This window comes from Camellia sinensis, chromosome 11 (genome assembly GCF_055761805.1).
Source record: "Camellia sinensis isolate YWXY chromosome 11, ASM5576180v1, whole genome shotgun sequence".
In the NCBI taxonomy this organism is placed as follows: Eukaryota; Viridiplantae; Streptophyta; class Magnoliopsida; order Ericales; family Theaceae; genus Camellia; species Camellia sinensis.
Window position 1 is genome coordinate 34,872,934 of NC_138971.1, and position 21,801 is coordinate 34,894,734.

General features: G+C 34.6%; 1 protein-coding gene across 1 annotated transcript; it reads left to right on the top strand.

Annotated features, from left to right (window-relative positions):
• Positions 1 to 10,123: 10,123 nt before the first annotated feature.
• Positions 10,124 to 17,281, top strand: LOC145802251 (calcium-transporting ATPase 10, plasma membrane-type-like). The gene is made up of 8 exons (XM_082894934.1): positions 10,124 to 10,203; positions 10,567 to 10,635; positions 10,737 to 10,845; positions 10,937 to 10,992; positions 11,364 to 11,406; positions 11,513 to 11,596; positions 15,688 to 15,766; positions 17,217 to 17,281. Exons 1-7 carry the CDS (start codon positions 10,124 to 10,126, stop codon positions 15,730 to 15,732), a joined length of 486 nt encoding a protein of 161 aa, XP_082751060.1. The 3' UTR covers positions 15,733 to 15,766; positions 17,217 to 17,281.
• The last annotated feature ends 4,520 nt before the right edge of the window (positions 17,282 to 21,801 follow it).

Below are 21,801 nucleotides of genomic sequence, written 5' to 3' on the forward strand. Positions count from 1 at the left end.
GCTTCTAGGAGAATCCTTCGCAAATTCCAAATTTCAATCGGTAGAAAAGTGATATCTACAACTCTTCTCCACCTTTTGATAAGTAATCTTGGCCAAATCTTAGTGAAATGGAAGGTATTTTAGAGTGAGAATCTAGGGTTTTCGAAAATGAGAAGAGAGGAAAGAAGATAGGAAAGAAAATGGTAAAGATATGATCTAGAATGTCCTTTTTAATTTGCTGATTTCGCGCAGTCCGCTTGAGCACAACTTCTTACGCTTGAGCATAAGACAAACTTGGAAAGCTCGCTCGAGCGACAGATCCTTCGCTCGAGCGTAAAATGACAAGTCCCAGAAGTTTTGTAGAGTTACAGTGAAACAACTGGGAGTCAACTGTAACGCCCTCAAAATTAACCCATTATATATCATTGACATGCATTATTTAAAGAAGACAATTTATTAATTCATTCATCAGAGTATTACCAAATAAAGTATTACATGTATCATCGAATAAAATGCCCTACAGGCTTACATCTTTCCAAGCCAACACTTGGTAACTCAATACAAGAAAAAGCCCAAGGCTTGAATGTTTACATGTACTAATAATTAAAGACAATTAACTAAAAGTAGTCTTCTTCAACCCAGAAGCCAAACCCTCCCAAACTAAGTCCTTGGAGGTAGTCTATCACCTGAACCTGAAAATGATGTTCCCATAAAGGGTGAGGCACAGCCCAGTAGAAATATACTAAACCACATATAAGCAATGAATAAAGCAATAGCATTCAACAGATGGTTAACCAAGATAATCAATTACTTCATTTTACAGTCTCATGACACTATTGTCTAAGATACGTTTTACTTTCCAATTTTATCAACATGGCTCAGAACCTGGCCAAACTTACAACAGTGAATCACATATATAATATTCACATCCTTCCAATATCAACAAACAAATGAGACTCAAGCTCAAATCAAACACTTCATACTTCCAGATTGATACACATTTTAGTGCTGTATCAATAAAACACTTCTATATAAATAAGCACACATAAAAGTGATGCTAATGGAGTCCATCCCCTATCTCCTCCCAAACAAAATCCGGTTTAGAGGTCCATCCCCTATCTTCCCCTAAACCATGGAGTACATCCCCTATCTCCTCCCACACACAAAACAATGTATGCAAATGCAATGCTCAATCAATACACGTATTTTCTGTATCAATTCCATAGTCAAAATTAATGACTTAACCAATATGATTAGTTTCAGTTATTCCTAATCCACATGCAATGTCTACAACAATCACGACTATCCTCCACCGATAGCCCAAAACAGTTATTTCTAAACTGAAAATAACTATATCAACAATTCAATAGACAAATGATACCAATTACCCAGTTACGCCATTTAATCAATGAATTCCCCAATTCCATGAATTTAACCCTCTTTTCCCAATTCCTTGAATTACTTATACAAATTAATTCAATAATACAACTAGGGTTTTTCCCAAAATTTACCAAAGTATCCCCAACATGTTAAAATACCAAAACTTAGAACAAAACCTATAAAATGGAGTAGGAAATCCCTACCTCAAAGAAAACAACTCAAATGGTGCAGAAAGAGATGAGTGCCCAAATACCAAAGTGCTCCAAATCGCCAAATGCTCAGATTAAATGGAAGCCCTTGCCTCACTCTATCTTTTTAATGAAGGATCTAGGGTAGAAACACTCACTAAATGGATCAAATCTAAGAGAGAAGGTGAGTAGGGAGAGAGAGAAGGACCTAGGGTTTGGAATCAAAAAGAAGATGAAAAGGACTGATCAAAACCCGCTGCTGAAAATAAATACTGGACAGGCTCGCTCGAGCGAAGACTTGGTCGCTCGAGCGACCAGACACAGAGAAACTACGCTCGAGCCAAGGAAGCCTTGCTCGAGCCAACAACCCAAAAGCTCGCTCGAGCGAAAGAAAGCTCGATCGAGCGAAGAACTCAAACCCTCAGGTCTGTAAACAGACACACGCTCGAGCGAAGAAACTATAGCTCGAGCGAAAGATGAACTAACTCGCTCGAGCGAAGAAAAGCTCGCTTGAGCCAAGAATGCAAAGCTACAGGTCCATACAGGACGCCAACTCTTGCTCGAGCGACCCAAACCCCAGCTCGAGCGAAGAACCAAAACGACATCTCGCTCGAGCGACCAACGCCTCGCTCGAGCGAAACACCAAAAACCTGGACAGCAACACTTGGTTTCTAAACCCAACCAACCTGAAACAAACCTGCCCAACACATCCTATAATTCCAAAAGAGAAAATAAAGGACAACAACACCAATTATACAATGACAGAATCTACGGAACCTAAGTCCGGATACAATAATCAAATGGGAAAAGACCGGGGTCGCTATACAACATTCTCTGCTCGAGCGCTATTTCCTGTGCTCGAGTGACCCGCCAGCAAACTCGAGAGATTCTGAGACTTGAAATTTTCCGCTCGAGCGGGCGCTTGAAACAAAATGTCACACAAATGTGGTGTCTGATTCATGAGATGGTGGGTAGAAGTTACAACCCTTGGTATAATCCTTGGACAGAACATGGTGAGGCCTTAGTAAATAGTCCCTAGAATGGGAGGCATATTGGTTACCTTCATACTAGTTAATTTTGAGTCCGATTTTGTTTACACTTGATAATATATGTGAATAAAATAGACTATGATTGGTTAAAATAGTGGAGCTTTTCGTTTTATATGGGTCTATCATACTTTAAATAGAGTGCATCATACTGTTTTAACTAATCACAATGTTTGTTTTGTTCTCACCTTTTATTGTGTTTGAACAAAATAATTAACATTAATTTTATAATTGTCTTGTTAATTTGATAACTATAATTTCAATTGCATCAATTTTGCTCTGTAATTTTATGTACAGTTAGTTTAATCCATTTCTAATTTGTCTCGCTCTCTAGACAATGAAATTTAGTCTATCATCCAAAAATTGGACCTTGGTGTGGCCTTTCTAGCAAAGGGTGTTTATTATAGCCCTACTGACAAAAAAGATGTTCTTGTAACAAAAGCCAATGGCATCCATGTGTGTGTGACGCCATGCACTTGATAGGGGAATTGGATGACAAAATCCATCAATGTCCCAAATATTAGAGATGGATGGTTTGGTGAGTAGTCATGAGTGTGTTCAGTGTTAAAAACACAAAATAGATTTTATAATGATTCATAAAAAATATAACGGAAGACTGAAATTATATGTAAGTATGAAAACATTTACATTTAAGACTTATTATTATATATTTTTGTAATTTCTTCTGTATTTTAATTTTGTGTTCTTCATAGTTTTAAGTTTCTTATCTTGAAAGGCAAGTAGGGAAGCTATCCTTTTAGTAAGTGCTTTTCCTACATGGGGGATGCTTTGATCCCTAGAATGGGGACCTCTTTGAGAGATAAGAACATGAATACCCTTTTTTATTGCTACAAAAAGTAATTCCCATTCAAACTTCATAGCACTTTTTGATATAAATTATGCTTATTAAATATCTAATTTCAGTGAGTTGAAAAAAAAAATTCCAATTTCATCACAATTCTATCATTGAATATAAATACGATTAACAAATTATACCATGAATATCATAGGTACTGGATGCATTGAGTCGCCATTGTGAACCTAGGGATTATAAGGCCAATGAGAACCCGCATACATCACCGGCAGATGATGAGGCAAAACTTTCAAACAATTTCAAAACTTGCCGTTTGTGAAAACTTAACTTTTTTTTCCAAACCAGTTGACTCACTAAAATAGTCAAACGGTGTCGAATGTCAACGAAACTTGGCACACACGACTAACTAGGCACAAATGACTTGTAGGAAAAAATAGGACTCGAAACTGATTCTCGGTTTTGAATCTAGAGCCTAATTTCTGTTTATGAAAACTTGTTCTTTGCGAAATTCTTTTTCCGAACTGGTTGACTCACTAAAATGGTCAAACGGCGTCAGATATCAACGAAACTTGACACATACGACTAACTAGTCACAAATGACTTGTAAGAAAAAAAAGGGACTTGAAAGCGATTCTCGGTTTTGAATCTAGAGCCTAATTTCTGTTTGTGAAAACTTGTTCTTTAGAAATTCTTTTTTCGAATCGGTTGAATCACTAAAATGGTTAAACGGCGTCGGATGTCAACGAAACTCGACACACACGACGAACTAGGCACAAATGACTTATAGGAGAAGATGAGACTCAAAATTGTTTCCCGATTTTGAATATAGAGCCCAATTTCCGTTTATGAAAACTTGTCCTTTAGAAACTCTTTTTCCAAACCGGTTGACTCGCTAAAATGGTCAAACGGCGTCGGATGTCATTGAAATTTGACACATACGACGAACCAGAGACAAATGATTTGTAGGAAAAGACAGGACTCAAAACCGTCTCCCGGTTTTGAATCTAGAGCCTAATTTCCATTTTCGAAAACTTGTTCTTTAGAAATTCTTTTTCGAACTGATTGACTCACTAAAATGCTCAAATGACATCGGATGTCAACGAAACTTGACTCAATTGACTAACTAGGCACAAATGACTTGTAGGAAAAGACGGAACTCGAAACCGATTCCCAATTTTGAATTTAGAGCCAAATTTCCATTTGTGAAAACTTGTCCTTTAAAAACTCTTTTTCGAACCGGTTGACACATTAAAATGGTCAAACGGAGTCGAATGTTGACGAAACTTGACACACATGACTAACTAGGCACAAATGACTTGTAGGAAAAGACGAAACTCGAAACCAATTCCCGATTTTGAATCTAGAGCCAAATTTCCGTTTGTGAAAACTTATCCTTTTGAAACTCTTTTGCAAACCGGTTGACACACTAAAATGCTCAAACGGCATCAAATGTCAATGAAACTTGACACACTTGACTAAATAGGCACAAATGAATTGTAGGAAAAGACAGAACTCGAAACAGGTTCCGGTTTTGAATCTAGAGCCAAATTCCCATTTGTGAAAACAAGTCCTTTAGAAACTCTACTTTTCATCTTATGTGTTTATTCAATTATTGTTAGATTATAGCGCAATGTGTTCGATCACTACCTGATTTTAATAGTATTATCATCATTGTAGGATGTAATTAAAGTTTCCTTAGATAGTTCATGTATACCAATAGTCCAATTGGCAGAGGAACTTCTTATTAGTGACGATCCGTTGTGTGAAATTGATGGAGTTTCAATTGGCCCTGAATATTGTAGAGTCTTTGTCTTAAAAGCGAAAAAGTCGAACGCTCTTTTGGAAACATCATCCGGAGGTCTAAGAATAGTTGGAGAAGCTATTGCAAGATACATTGTGTGGCGCTCGACTCATGTATATGTTACAATCTTATTTATTTATTTATTTATTAAAATAAATATCAAATGTTTTACATTTTCTATAAGCTTGAAATTAATTATATTGGAATTTTTTTTTTTTTTTCGGCAGATGCAACCTTTTTGAGTACATGATGATATCTTCGTATATCGATATTGGAGCTTACAATCTTATTTATTTATTTATTGAAATAAATATCAAATGTTCTATATTTTCTGTAAGCTTGAAATTAATTATATTGTAAATGATTTTTTTTTTTTTTTTTTGGTTTCTTTTTGCAGATACAACCCTTTTGAGTACGTGATGATATCTTTGCATATCAATATTAGAGCTTACAATCTTATTTATTTATTTATTTATTTAAATAAATATAAAATGTTTTACATTTTCTGTAAGTTTGAAATTAATTATTGTAAATGATTATTTTATTTTATTTTATTGTTTCTTTTTGCAGATACAACTCTTTTGAGTACGTAATGATATCTTTGCAAATCGTTATTGAAGTTTACTGTTGATATTAAAGCAAGTTATAATACATATGTTTTTTTATTTGTATTGTCGATACGTTTGTTTTGTTTTAAATACAAAAAATTGAGTTCTTGAATTATCAAAAATTATTAGTATTGTTGGAGGATGTTTTAAATGTTTTTTTGTAAAGAATGTTTGGTTGACAATTATTATATGCTTTGTGATTGTGAATGTGGATGTAGATATATTTTATTTTAGAAAATATTGATAATTTGTACAGGGAATGAATTAATTAAATATATATTTATTTTATGAAAATAATTTTGTTGCGACAATAACAAATCGTCATTAATGTAATCAGCATTTCCTTACATTTTATTAGCGACGGGTTAACTTGTCGCATATACATATTAGTTCAAATCTTTAGCGATGGTTTAAACTATTGCAAATATGATATTAATTTAATTCCAATTTTGTGGCGACGTTTTAGATCGTTGCAAATAATAATTTTCGCGACAACAAATACCGTCTATAACAAAAAATTTGGCGACAACAATCAAAATCGTTGCCAAAATGGAAGTTTTTTCCTTTTCTATGTCAGGTTAAACTGTCGTAAAAACCATCAAAAGTTTCGATATTGAGGTAAATATTATTCTAGAGAGAAAAAATGAGAGACCCAAAAATTCTAAATGGAGAAGTTAAAAGAAATTTAGAGAGAGCATAGAAAGAAACAGCAAATGCTTTGTATTGCTTTGCTTCAGGTGTGTTTACAAGTGAGGAGCTCTTGCCTTTATATCGGCAAGGCTGCCAACTTCTTAAGCCAATGAGGATGAGCCAAGTGTCCCACATGTTACAACAAAATATTCTATCAATTTGCATGATCCTCGCAGATTGTATGCAAGTTGTCAAGTAGACAACTTACAAAACTTATTAACAAACGAACCCAAAACAAAAAAATTATTACAAATTAGTCATTTAATTTTAACATTTTGCAGTTACAGAGTTCGATGTTCCGGAAAAGCAGCATTCCATATTTCATTTCACGCAATTAAGATCTACATATCTCTCATGTGTTCACTACAGGAAAAAGGAGTTTAGGCGACGTTTTTTTAGCGACGTTTTTTAAAACGTCACTTTTTTTTAATATTTAACAACGTTTTATAAAACGTCGCATATTTGTTTAACAAAACGATACCGTTTTGAGGCGTTGAAAAACGCCTCCAAATGCGTTGTGATTCACGCGCATGGTCTCCCCCCTTTTCAAACCCTAATTTTGAATCTGAGACTCACTTGAGACTCGGATCTCGAGCGCTCTCTCTCTCTCTCTCTCTCTCTCTCTCTCTCTCTAAATCTCAGAGCGATTTCGAAGCTCCACCGCTTATTTATTCTCAGAGCGAGGTAGCGAGCACCAATGAAGGTGAGCTCCACTCTCTCTCTCTCTCTCTCAACCCTCTCTAAACCCTTATCAGAGCGATTCAGAGATTCATCTCAGAGATTTAGAGATTCAGAGTGATTTCATCTCAGTGATTTCATGGCAGAGCGTCAGAGATTCAGATCGGTCTCCACCATCTGCACCATCGTCTGCACCATTATCTGCACCATCGTCTACTAAGGTGAGCTCCACCCTCTCTCTCTCTCTCTGAAGCTCTTCCTTCCCGTCAACTCGGTGGAAACTTCTTCAAGCCACGCATTCCAATCCGAGTCCAAGGTCGAAGATGATGACACCAATTCGATGCCCTCTGGTACCATTCCCCAACCCTAGACTCTCGATATATATACATATACAAATAAATGTGTGTCTGTAACCCTAGAATGCTTTAATATTTGGGTGATTTTGTAGACATTGGCTTGATTCAACATGCTGCGTGGATTGGTTTGGCTACCATCACAAGCAAGATTCTGGTGATTTTTAACGATTAAAACCACCTCAACATTTTGATTGTTCTTGCTTAATTTTTTGATGTAATTGTTATTGTTTTTCATCGCAAGGATTAATTAGGGAGATTATCGTGGCTTCAGTTTTCGGCATAGGTCCAGTGGCAACTGCATTCAAGTAACCACGCTTTTCTTTAATCATATTTCATGTAAATACTTATCACGTGTTTATTTGTATAGAGGCTAAGATCTTCGGCTCCCAAATTTCTCTGTTTCATTGTCTTAAACCACTTGTAAAGATTTGATTATGTCTTGAGATTCTCACGAAATCCAATCGTTGCGAGTATCTTAGGACACGGGGACATGGTGGGTTTAAATATTCATATGTTGTTGGGTACTCAACCACCTTCCTGCAAATTTGTGTCCCTGGTAAACTGTACTTGTGATGATGATGTTTCCAGTGTTGTTTCTGTTGAGAATGAAACCAGATTTTATTCTAGTTACATTCATTATATGTGCAATGAATTTACTCTCTGAAAATAATCGAAGTTATTGTGAGAAAATTATCTTTCAAACATGTTGAGGAGTTATTCCCTTTTACAGAAAGAAATATTCTCATAATGGTTAATTCTGTGTAAAATTTTCAGGTATGCTTATGTGCTTCCTGGTTTTTCTGCATCACTGCTGGGTGGTTAGTTTTCCTTGTAATGTTTAGTGAGTTGTTTTGATTTCGGATAGTGCTTACATTCTATATAATATTATGGACAGTGTCTGTCCTTTGAAGTAGAACACAAAAAAGCATTATACTTGTCAATTGTTTTGTATGCCATATTTACTTCATTGAGCTTTCTTTTTATATCTCTTCTTTTTGCATCTGTTTCCCCTATAAGTAACAGGTTAAACATTTCATGTAGGTGTAAATGGTCCCATCCATATTACTATGGCCACCACTCTAAGGTTGTGCATCCTATCAATGCGAAAAGCACTTCACTCCTAACTTGTATGTCACATTCTGATCTTGTTGTAATTTAGATATGAACTGTATCAGTTCTGATATTATGTCATTTACACCTCATTCATATATTCTTTCTGACCCAACGTCATATAGTTATTTAATTCATGAAACATTTATAAAATACAAAAAACTTGGTTTGGTTTGGTTTGGTTTGGATTGACTCATGCATTATGTCTGTAATGTTAAAATGTGTGGCCATATGAATTGAGCATTTGGATTATATTAAGTCAATAATTATTATTTATTACATGTAACTCTATTTCTATTTTCTCCTATGATATCCTACAAGAGAGAGAGGATAGCAAGATGGCGAGGCGAGGGGTGGCTAGGAAAGGACTTGGGTGGTGGGATGAGGGGGGTGGGGTGCATTTAATTTTATAATTTTGACCTTAATAATGATTATACATTAAGATAGAACTGTAACAAAAAAATTAAAAAGTAAACCAGTAGTTTTTGATGGGTGCACTATAATGGGTGTGGAATTAGCAACTCCCTCCCACTCCATGGGACTTTACATGATCTACCCACAAGTCAAACAACAGTTACTTTCAAAGCGATTTAGTGCCATAATTGTAATTTCTTCAACTACCCATTTTCCATATCATCCTCCTCACGAATAAAACACTCAAATTACAAATAAATAAATAAATAAATAAATAAAATTAATAAAAAGGCACCAACTGCCATTTTTGTTTTTAACAGAAGGCACACGTCTCTGATCTGAGAGAGCCTGAACAGGGCACCACCACCCAATTGATTAGATTAGTGTTTCTCATTTTCTCTGTACAAACCACATACACTTACCAGGTATGCAAGTTAATTAGCTTCAATTTAAAAATCAATCAATACCTTTATTCAAATTCATTTGTGATTTGTTGGTGTTCCATCTTTCTGCATAATCATTGGGATCCTGTCAGGGATATATGTTAATATATGTCATTGGAATGAACCAAGAATGGACTTTACTTTCTTGGTTGATGTATTGATCTGCTCAAATACGAACAAGTCATGTAATCTTCCTAATAGAACTGTACTGTACCTTACCTTGTAAAATAAACCAATTTCTCACTGGTTTAGAAAACAAAAAACCAAAGCAAAGAAAGAAGAAAGAAAACAAATAATCAATGTTCAACCAATACCATGAATCCATGATGATGAATAAGTAAGATTGTTTCGCGATGAACCAGGACAGGTAGTCCAACAATTAAGAAGGTGAATTTTAGAATGAGTTAACCTTTAAAAACACAATCAATACTTATAATTTGTAAGTAATTGTAAGTATTCAGAGTTTATATAATTGATGTGTAGCACAAAAATTTGTGAACTTGGGGGCTTGACACGAGTTTATAATTGATGGGTTATTGTGTGTGTGTGTATATATATATATATGTATGTGTGTGTGTGTGTAAGCAGGGAAGATTGAATAAGAAATAAGGGGAAAATGTCTGCAACTGTGAAGGACATGGTGATGAGGTTGACAAGTCATGTAGGTGCTAAAAGAGTGGTACTGTTGAAGCACAAGTATGTAGATCACACTCAGATTGATTTTCTTAGAGGGAATAATTACCGTAAAGCGTCGGTTCATTTGAACCGGTCGTGCAGTCGAGTTCAGCTCGCTCGCTGTCAGGAAGTATTGTAATTCAGTGCAAATGGATTCACCAACCTCAAGCCCAAGAAAGGAAAACGACAGCTTGGAAGCCGGTCCAGATCACAAGCCATCCTAACCCCGGTTTTAGACCCGACTCCAACCATGAAGAAGGTATGCATTCTAACTATTTGAAATATTATTAGTAATGTCTTTTTATTTTTTTGTACAACCAAGTGTCCGGATTTACTTGCGTGTAGCTTGACTAGATATCATGTTGAGCTTTAGCATCAAATTAGGCTAATATCATTTATTGGCTTCGTTGGACTTGCAGTAGCTATAGTTGTTCTGTTTGTCCTTTTGATAAGGTAATTGCAACCTTAGTTGTTGAGTTCTCTCCTCAATTCTCCATTTCTCTCTAAAAAACAAAGTTTGGACTGGTAAAACTTATAAATTGGAGTATCTGTAGATACTTTACTGGACATACCAAAAACACAGATGGAACTCCTCAATTCAAGGCTGGTCATACTAAGTTTGGTACTGCCATAGATGGAGTTATTAAGATTTTCACTGTTGCAGTATGTGTTGTTTTACAGACATAATTTGTAATTAGTATATATTCATATATAGTTATTTTGAGTATTTTACTAATACCTGAAGGAATTTTAGGTCACTATTGTGGTTGTTGCAGTGCCTGAAGGGCTTCCCTTAGCTGTTACCTTAACGTAAGTTTGACCTTCTTCCAGTCATTTTGTTGTCATTCTAATTTTATTAACTCATTTCAATTGATCAAAAATATTGTCAAGTATCTGGAGTTGGTTGAGCAAAATTGGTGTTAGGTAGAGCTTATCTTTTCTTGCCACTCTCTTTTTGAAGTTTATTGGAGGACATGTCGTTGATTCCTAGTTTTTCCATGTTTTCTTCTAAGTTACTTTAGTCCTTGTAGCATCTTCAAGTTTGACAGTATCATTGCTTACTGGGGCCATCATTAGTTTTGCTGCATATTTCCTGCTCATTCCAGTCTCTTTTTTACTATCTATTTCAAAGATTATGCTTCTTTAATTTCTTAAGGTTCATTCCCCTACCTGTATTACAGCCTTGCCTACTCAATGAGGAAAATGATGTCAGACAAGGCCTTGGTATGTGCGATTTATCTTTTCTTTGAGTCGCTTCATATGATATTGATATTCATACATACACACATAAAAGTACATGTTTAAATGTTTCACAAATATTGAACTTCAGGTCAGGAGGCTTTCTGCCTGTGAAACCATGGGCTCTGCTACTACCATTTGCAGTGACAAAACTGGGACCTTAACGTTAAATCAGGTGGGTTAAATGCTGTTAATTTGGAAACATCTAGTGCTCAATATTCCAATTCCATTGACCCATTCATAGTTTGATTTTCTGGACATTGAGTTCTTTAATTTTTTAATGCACTTGAAGAAAGATCTTTGCCTCTTTAATCTTTTACTTCATCAGTGTATTACTTTGATTCTTTAACATGACAAAAGTAGGAAAGGTCCTAGGAGGATTATAATCAAATAAGATATTCCTATGCCTCACTGGTTTAAGTGGAAGCCAAAGTTAAGTGAATATTTAAACATTTTGTTTTGTTTTGTTTTATGTATTTACTTGTATATTATTTGATTTTTTCATATATTTGTTGAACAAGTCACCCAGAAAGTAGTATGGTTGGACTCACAGAGCTGATATCAAATTTTCCAAGTCAGTGGAAAAGATCACGTGCTCAACCATTTGAGCATTCCAGCAGCTTATTTCACTCACCCAGAAATTAGTATGGTTGGACTCCCAGAGCTGATATCAAATTTTCCAATTCCCATACTAAACCCACAAATAGAATAAAATAAATAAAAAGATTCTCTTGTTCTCTATAATGCCAGCCTTGTAATCCGGGGAAACTAACAGATTCTCTTCTCCATATGTTATTGATTAATTTATTTTGAAAAGTGACTCGACAATTTTCATGTTTCTGCATAACTGCTTTGTGTTTGTTTTCTTCTTTCTCATTGTCACATTCATTTTTCTGTTCTTATTAACAAGTTCTTGTGATGATCTAAACCATGTGGTCAAGCTTATACCTGGCTCTTTTATTACTCTTCCTTCACTCGTTATAAATAAAATTTTGTAACTATTCTTCTATTTCAATTTCTACCTTCAGAATTTAATTATACTCTTGCACTTAGATGCTTCTCATTATTTTACTTTTATCTGAATTATGTTGATTTATTCTTCCTTGGCAGTTAATATACAGGCTTGACAACGGGGAGATACTTGCTGGACAATGTTGGGACATTGTTGACAAATACAAGGTGACAATATTTTATATTGCCCCTACACTGGTGCGCTCTCTGATGCGTGATGGAGATGAGGTAAAAAAAATCTCTAACCTTACAGGCATGTGTAATTTAAATACATTCAAATGACAAGCTAGTTAAGATTGTATTTTGCAATAGTACTATTTGGAGTTGACTACTCATTTGATTTATTTCACTAGTTTTCCGTGTCTTGGCCAAGTGTGAAGATGTTCTTGCATAAATTTGTAATTGTTAACAAAGATTAAACATGCAAGCTCTAATAATCTATTAATGCATTCTGTCATTGTATTCCACATGTTGTTTACCATGCAGTATGTCACACCCCAAATCCGGGCATGACCGGCCGTGGCCCACAGGGACTTAGCCCAAGGCACACGTAAACCTAAACACGAATCCAATCACATTGAACAACTGAACAATAGTCCAATAATAAATAACCAAAACTCAATCCAGACATGTCACAATTATAAACGGCAAAATCAACCGTAATCAAAAACCATCCAAACTTATGGGATATAAACAACCCACATAACAAAAATAATCCTAAATAAACTTCGATAAGAATAAATATAAATATGCACAAACTTGACATAACACTCTAAACTAAAGGAATGCCCTAGAGGTCCATGAAATTGAGTCCCCGCTATGCCATGAGTCCACTCTAAGTCCTTCTAACACCTGGAAGTGATAAAAACTAAGTCAGCTGATAGCTCAGTGAGTAGCAACATGGATAGTAAATACAGTTTTGAAAACAGTGTTCAATTCCAAAATAAGATATATATCACAGAAACTAGATTGGCATACAGTTTGGTAAATACAATCTGTTTCAAAAAGAAGGTTCCACAATTCAACACTTAAAATACTCATGTCTCGCAAGAACATGATAAACGACATTTTCCACTTAAAACAGATTATAACATGAACACCAATAATTTTCTGGGTACCAATAAAAACAAATAATCTGCCACACAGTTCTCAAGGCTATAAGCCCTGTTGGATCCAATACCGAACTAAGAGTCATCCTCAGGGTGGCACCTGGGCCTTTTCTCAAAGACGATCCGATTGAAGGTCACCTAGTTGTTTTTAAAGGTCTTTTCCTTACAATCGTTGAGCACTAGAGTCATCACGGCCCAACCCGAATCTGTTCCCTAGTGGCCAGAGTCACCACACACAGTGGAATAATTTCCCTGGACTAAATACACACATGGTCCCAATAATCAATACACATCAGTTTCGCAAAACATGGTAGTTCATCATTATAAACATGAGACCAAAACAAATAGTTTATAGTATGCCAAGTTCACACATGTTTCAGAAATAATTTGATTCAATTGATAATATAATAATTTATCAAAACAGTTTAGTCTTGAAACAACAATTTAATTTTCTAACAGTTCAGGGTAGGGGAACATTTATAAAAATACGTAGCATGAAACTACTCACCTGAAACCGAAATAATATAATCCTCAAATAGAGTGTAAAAGTCCAACTAGTGCCCTGAACCAAGTATAAAAACTACACGTCACAACTAATTTAAAAATACTAACAAAATAGGAACTAAGTAACCTCAACTAAAGCGCACTAACACGACTCAACCCAACTCACCGTTATTCTTAAATATTGCCTAAGTTCATGTTCTTCAAGGTTTAAAATCACCCAAGACATGGGTTCCGGTTGAAATTTAATTAAATGTGACTTTAAGATAAAACAGAATTTCAAACAAGCCTTCCTAACCTATTTGCTAACTTTGAAAATTACAAAACCCACTCCACGCTATTCGAAAAATTCCAATAACCTCCAGATATGATCTAGTATATCCTAAGTTTCAAACCCAATTGGTTTCACTTGATTTGCTTATCAAAATAATTATCTATAATTTATTATATCCAAACAGGTTGTTTTCTGCAGCACTTTAAAGAAATTGACGGTTCTCTTAATATACACGAGCAATCAATTCAAGGCCAAAAACATATGAAACTAGACTCGTAACCGGTTCTAATGACACTAATTTGATAATTTTTTGGATTTATTCCCAAAGAGAACAACACTCCCGAATTTACTGTTTTGGACTGGTTTCCTGGACAGATTTGAATACCTCAATTTATATGGATTTCGATTCCCAAAAATTATGAAAAAAATCAGATATGCAATTCAATATGTAATTAATCTACTGTAAAAATTTCAGATTAAAATTCATCCGTTAGATATGGTTTCTTGATTTTTAAAGTTCGTGATTATGCGCAGAATTTTTTAACTAAGAAAAATACCCAATCTTTATACATGACTTTAACTCCTCAAATTTCTTAACAGTATATATATATACAAAATATATAAACCTACAACCTCCATGAATGAAAATAATAATAATAGAATAAGGATGAAGAACAAAGAACGAAGAGAAGAAAACCTAGGAGGCCACACAGCACAACACACCCAAAGCTCTCCTTCTTGGCTACAACAATAATCTTGATGATTGAAAAACCCCCTCTTTCCTTCATAAACCCACGGCTGCTAGGGCTGCTAGTGTTGTGGAAAACAATTATAACAAGAGTTAGGGTTTGTGTTTATTTTATTTTATACTAGTGGTGGGCACACTTAGGTCAAATAGATAGATAAATATACAAAATACATATATAAGTTATATGCAACTCAAATGGTAGGAGTCTTATATATTAACCTTATGGTCTAGAGTTCAAGTCACACCCTCCTCTCTCTCTATTTTTCTTTTTCTTTTTCTTTTTTTATAATAAACCTTGTCTCTAAATTAAAGACTTTCACCATAAATTTATTTTAGGTTTAAAAATTAATTAAAAGATCCTCCAATAATATTTAATTTGCACCTTAGAATTCACTACCAAAATATTTGAGATTGTAATATTATTATTTAATTATTTACTAAATTTTTATATTCGGGTTCTCACACAGTATGTCACCCGCTATTCACGAAAATCCTTACGAGTCCTCAGTAGTGTAGGCGAGCCTATAAATCCTAGTGCATGGAGGTTACGAGCTCTACTTTTGTTGCTGGATTACATTTTTGAACACAAGAAGTATGACACGTTTTCTTTTTCATCTTAACAGGTGGTTTTTCAATATAGTTGGAGATTCAAGATGCCCCATATCTGACACTTGGTGGCAAACAGAGACAGGTGGCTTTATGGTAGGTTTTTCCCTCCCTTCTTCTCGGTATATCTGCTGGCTCTTGAAACAATTTCTTTTCTACATATTACCATGTTCTAGAGTCGATAAAATATATATGGGGAACTACTGAACTCAATCACTTGCTGCAAGGAAATTATAATCTTGGAATTGACTGAATGATCAGATCATAGATTTTAAGTTCAAAACCCTTGCTCAGTCCCAATTTGACCGGAATAGATCTACTAATTCTTTGGTTCGAAGTAGTAGGACGTATCTTGAACTAAAAATACACCCTAACAGCTAAAAAAAAGGTTTTTATTTCTCATATGGGCTGACAACTATTGTAATTGCAACACAATTTCCCCTGTTGCTTCCAGATTACTCCTTTACCTGGATATATAATATGGTTTTCTTTTTCACATTTATTATTCATGGCTTGACTTTTCATGTTGTAAATTGCTAGTTTTTCCCTGTAAATTGCTAGTTTAGATGAATTCAAGTTTCTTTTTTTCTTGGAATAGTAGCCATCAAGCTAAGGTATTTGATTCAAAAGCAGGGGCAAAACTTCTTGACATAATTCTCAAGAAGGTATTAGTTCATATTATGTTTTAGGGCCTTGTTAATATGTGTCTTCAGTGCACATATGTTTGTATGATTTTGATTGTACAAGCATAGTATGTATCCTCAGTAGTTGATTCATCTCAGTTGTGAACTACCACACTTTATGAGCTCAATGAGAGCATACAGCCTGTAAAATTAGTTACTTATAATTAGAATTCTTATTTTGTTGTGAAATGTTCATTCTAATCAAAAAAATATTTTTTCTTTTTCTTTTCCTTTTACGTTATTTTGTATAATTTTTAGTTGTAGCCTCTTGCTTGGATTCGAGTTCATGAATACTCTCTCTTGTGTGAAATTGATCATACGTTGAAGAAATTGTTGGCAATTTTTGCAATTTTTTTAGAAAGAATGGTGTTTGCCGAATTGGAGAGCATCAGATGGTGCCATCAATTATTTTTTTTATCGTCAATTAAAGGTCTAAATTTGTTCATCATAGACCTGTTCAACATTGGCCCAGATTTTTGGTTGGATTCAAATTTCAATTTGTATGTGATGGCAAATCTCAATTTGATAAGGTTATACACATTTTAAAAGAAAAAAAATATGTTAAAGACCCCTCAGAAATCTTGTCTAATTTGATGAGTGAGAGTTAGATCAAATGGCCTCTAAATTTGTTTATGCTATGAGAGCATTATTTATTTAATTTTACATGATTCTCATATGTGTCTATATTGTCTTTGGGTTTGCCATTTTCTTTATATGTATTTATTTAGTGCTTCTTGGTATGTGATAAAATCTTCTTGTTAGTGCTTCTTCAAGTTTTAAATACTGTTTATAAGTATTGGGTACAAATTCTTCAATTTGTGTTTATTGTGGTAAATCTGATTGCAGTTTATGTTCTGATACAGGCATGTAGACCAGTGAAGATTACAACTTTAATGCTAAGACATGATTTTTGGATATATGTTAGTTTGTGGTTAATGTTAAGGCATGATTTTTGGATATATGTTAGTTTGTGGTTAATGTTAAAACATGATTTCTGGATTTTGGATATGTTAATTTTGTGGGTAATGGTGATTGGATATTAATTGAATGAGAAAGTGAATTAATGCTTCATTACAACTATTTGAATGGGAGCTATTATTTTATATTAGTGCTATTGTAGGTATTTTTTTAGTTCAATCAAATAAAATTAGCACAATTTCAAAAAAAAAAAAAAAGGGATATGACGGTGTTTCTACAAATGTCTCTTAAACCCTACTTACTAACGGTTATATGTTTAAAAAAAGATATGAAGGCATTTTTTCAAAACGTCGCTAAATATCGTCAATGACGTCAGTGTGCGTTTGGTAGGACATTTGGCAGCGTTTTTAAAAACGCCGCCTATACTAATATCACGACGTTTTTAAAACGCCATAAAGCTATAGCGACGGCCGCGTCCTCGGCGTTTGGTGCTAAGCGTCGCAAAAGGAATTGGCGGCGTTTTTGCCACTTATAGCGGCGTTTTTTAAACGCCATTAAAAGTCTGTTTTCCAGTAGTGGTTTGTACACATTTGTGTCTAGAGACAACTCTTTTTTTCTTTTTCTTTTCTATTCTTTCTTTTTTTTTTTTTTTTTTTTTTGTGAAAATTCTAGTCTAGCCCAGTTGCCACCTGATCAAAATTCTAGGTTCACATTTGAAGAAATGCCCCAAAACCAATCTAGTTCAAAGTTGAGCTTAACTTGCCAGGAAATGTAGAACAAATTGTTATCTTTTGTAGCTCATCTTACCTTCCAAAGAGGATATTCAGACTGACTTTGCTTTTTAGACCCTTCGTGTAAAAACTTTTCTTGAGATGACATTTCTGATATACTATCATTATTTTCATTGAGAGACCGCTGTTGAATCTTGTCATGATTGTCATTGTCATCCTTCAACTTTTTACTATTCTTACGATAATATGGTACCACTCATTGGTTCCTTTAGAGATCTTTTCAACTGGAGACTTTATGAAGCCATACAATGAAATTTGAAATGCAATAATTCATTAAATAGTTGTTTCAATTCCCTTTTGCATTTGAATAACCTTCTTTCACTAATTTTATAGTTTTTTATGTGAAAATTTATGAAGTTTAGATGTAGCCAATGCCATTAAGGAAAATAGATCATTGTTTGGTTTTGGTGACATGACAACTTCAAAATTCGACATTTCAAAGATGCTTGCTATCGACTCAAATGGCTTATTCAAGAAGATAAATTTCTACATTCTGACCATATGCCAAAAAGAAATGGGCCCTTTAAGTCCAAGGACATCTAAATAGGCCATAAGATGATAAATTGCACTTTTGACGCCAACACTTTCTACTATTTATCTATTTATCTAATTCTTTTGGCAAAGACCACTGCTGAGACTAGCAGAGACCAATTCAGAAATTCAATCATTCATAACATAGATTGTTCGTGCAAGTTTTGGAGAACAGATGGAAAAAAAAAAGGGTCCAAAAGACAGAAGTATATGCTCTCAATTCAGCTTGATCCATTGTTTCACTGCAAATATTCTCACGATCCCATGATATCAAAATTTTATTTAGATAGTCATTTAGATGCAATAATACTTCAATAGGGCCGCTAATCATGAATATGAATAAACATTTCTGTAACCATTTTAATAGACAAGAAAACTACAAGAGATATTTTAGAAAGCCTTGTAAATCAATCCTATGCATCATGTTTAAATTCTTAATTCACAAATAACATATGACTCATGACAAAGCAAACCATGGTCCCATGAGAGCTCCAACGCCGTACCTCAAAGGTAAGCCCCATCAATATAATTTTGCTCGTCAACTTCCAGATATTAAACTATATTCTGAAAATGGAAGTTAAAAACCAAAATATCTAAATATAACGACCAAAACCCCCCATATAATTAGAATCACTTGAGTTTCGAAAACAAATAAAACTTGATATCCGGGATTTTATCATGAAAATGACTTGCCTTGTAGGATTATAAATAGTATTTTCCATCAGATGATAACTAAACTTATTTTACAGATATCGCACAAGATATTTAGGCACTGGCATTTTGCAGAAGAAAATATAAATATGCTCACAATTCATATATACTCTATGTATCGTACTAACTAGGATATTCACCATTCATGAGATGGAAAACAATAGTATGACCCAGATTACGACCATATAACAGAGGTACAACCAATATTCTGAAAATTACGAAGCTACCCTTGACTCCTTGAACCTAATGAAACAAAAATGAATGTGTTCAGCAGCAAAAATGCTACTAAAAGCAACTCTAAACTTCAATGGTTGGGATAGTTTGCAATTTGTTATCATCCTTATTCTTGTCCGAAGCATAAAATTCATCTGGATTTTGATCCTCCAACGTCCTAGTTTTCAAAATCAAGATCATGGTGTTGCTTTGGTGTGTTTTTGTATCTACAATATCTATTTTAACTAATTTACCTTTCAAATCATCATGGTGATCTCCATTAGGAGCATAAATGGGAGGTCAAACACAAGGCAATGGTTGCAGTAACAAAGTTTGAACCATGGGGAGGCCGAAACTTAAATTCATTGCTTCTGATACCTTTATGTTACTTAAGATTCTTAAGTATCAATGGAAGCCTTTTAAGGATCGAGTGATTCCAATCCAAAGAATCGTCTTCTACTTCCAAAGAACTTATCCTCAAAGCATGTTCTTTCATCACTAGAAATTATTTGGAAGCATCAAATTTTGATCTGAATGTGTTCAGCAACCGAAATGTTACTAAAAGCAACCCTCAACTTATTCTGTTAAACAATGCCAAAACATGTGGCTTGTTAAATTACAGATTTTCCCCATTTCTCCTTCCCAAACCCCACATTTAAATAAATAAATAAAAACCTTAACCTTGAGTTAAGTTATGCCAAAGTATTGTGATTTTGAAACTCCAGGCTTGCATCTATGAAGGCATAATTTCTTCTAGGAATATAAATTGATACGCAGACACATGTGTTCCACCATGTTAGTGCTCTACTATTTTTGTCGAACACATACACAACACCCATTTTGGAGTGTCTATGCTAGGTAACAAGTATGAAAGCCAACCTTGTAAAACTTACAATATTTTAACCTTGTAAATGAAAGGATGGGAAAATGCAACAGGAGCAGTTTTGTTATAGCCTGTGGAAGATAATAGACCTTTTGGTGCTGGTGGCTACACAGTCGCCTCCTGCTCGAGCAGTGCGTAAGAGGCACCACACAAGCACTCAAGGAGATCACACGTAAACTCCTCTATTGAGAATGCCGCCTCTCCGGCCTCTTCCAAGAAAAAACATTACAATCTTCCAAATGCTTGAGCAATTCAGCAAGTTTGAATCATGACACGATATACTAGGAGAAAGGTGAATCATTGTGATTACATTTACATAGAATTTTTATTTTTTTTAACCAATTGATTTTCTAGTATTGATTGAAACATAAATTTCTTGTAGGGTGTTGCTATGGGCAATTTGCCATCTTGAAGCATAAAAATAAAAATAAAATAAATAAATAATTATCATGGTCAAAGTTGCTATAAAACCAGTCAATCCTAGATACAATAGCTACTTCTTGCAATTATAGTTGTTTCAGATTCATATATTGTATATTATCACCAACCTTGATGTAGATGTTGTGTGGAGAGCCTAGGGAAAATTCAACAATATCAAGATAGTTGATAGTTTCGAATATAAAGTAGAAGAATCATACAAATTATGCAAATCCAAAAGACAGAAACGATCACACGATACCAAGATTTATGCATCCACAAGCAAAAGGAATGATCCATTATTTATAGAGAACAATGCTCCAAAAAACTACAATGGTGACGAAGAAATCTCTCACAATACTCACCACTGAAATATAAGTTCTCTCACCAAATCCAAAATCCTCTCTACAAAAGTCTCACGTAAACGAAGTTCCAACCAAAAGACATCAAGAATAAATCTCACAAGGAGACACCAATAGATCCAATTAAACTTAACCATAGATCCCTAGTAAAGAAGAAAGAGAGACAAAAACAAATCCCTACCTCTCTAACTCACTAAGAACGAGAGATAAAATCTCAACAAATCAAGACTTTGAAGAAATTGCCAAGAATCTATGGAATACTGTCAAAACAACCTCCAAGAGGCTCCGAGGATGACAAAGCTCCACCAAGATATGAAGTAGAATGCCAAGCAAAGATTCACAAAAATCTTCCAAGACCAACGAAGACGGATCCATCAAAGAAAACCGACCAAAGGCCAAACCAAAGACTCGAAGGCCTACCAACAAAACCGCCCATGGCGTCTCCCAAGGAACTAAAAAGTCAAACTAAAGATGTGAAGGTCTTCACATATTTATAGCCAAAATAATCATCTTCCTAAAGCTAATCCAAAACAAAACCGGTTTCCTTCTAATCTAACCTAAAACTAATTAGGAAACACCAAAGCAAAGCTTTTAGGGAGTACAATCCAAGTCAAATAGGTTT

Excerpts from the sequence above, each read along its gene's own strand:
- LOC145802251 (XM_082894934.1), top strand. The coding sequence starts at position 10,124 with ATGTCTGCAACTGTGAAGGACATGGTGATGAGGTTGACAAGTCATGTA. Across the intron at positions 10,204-10,566 it reads GTGGTACTGTTGAAGCACAA|GCTAATATCATTTATTGGCT; the intron begins GTATGTAGATCA and ends GCATCAAATTAG. Across the intron at positions 10,846-10,936 it reads TTAAGATTTTCACTGTTGCA|GTCACTATTGTGGTTGTTGC; the intron begins GTATGTGTTGTT and ends AAGGAATTTTAG.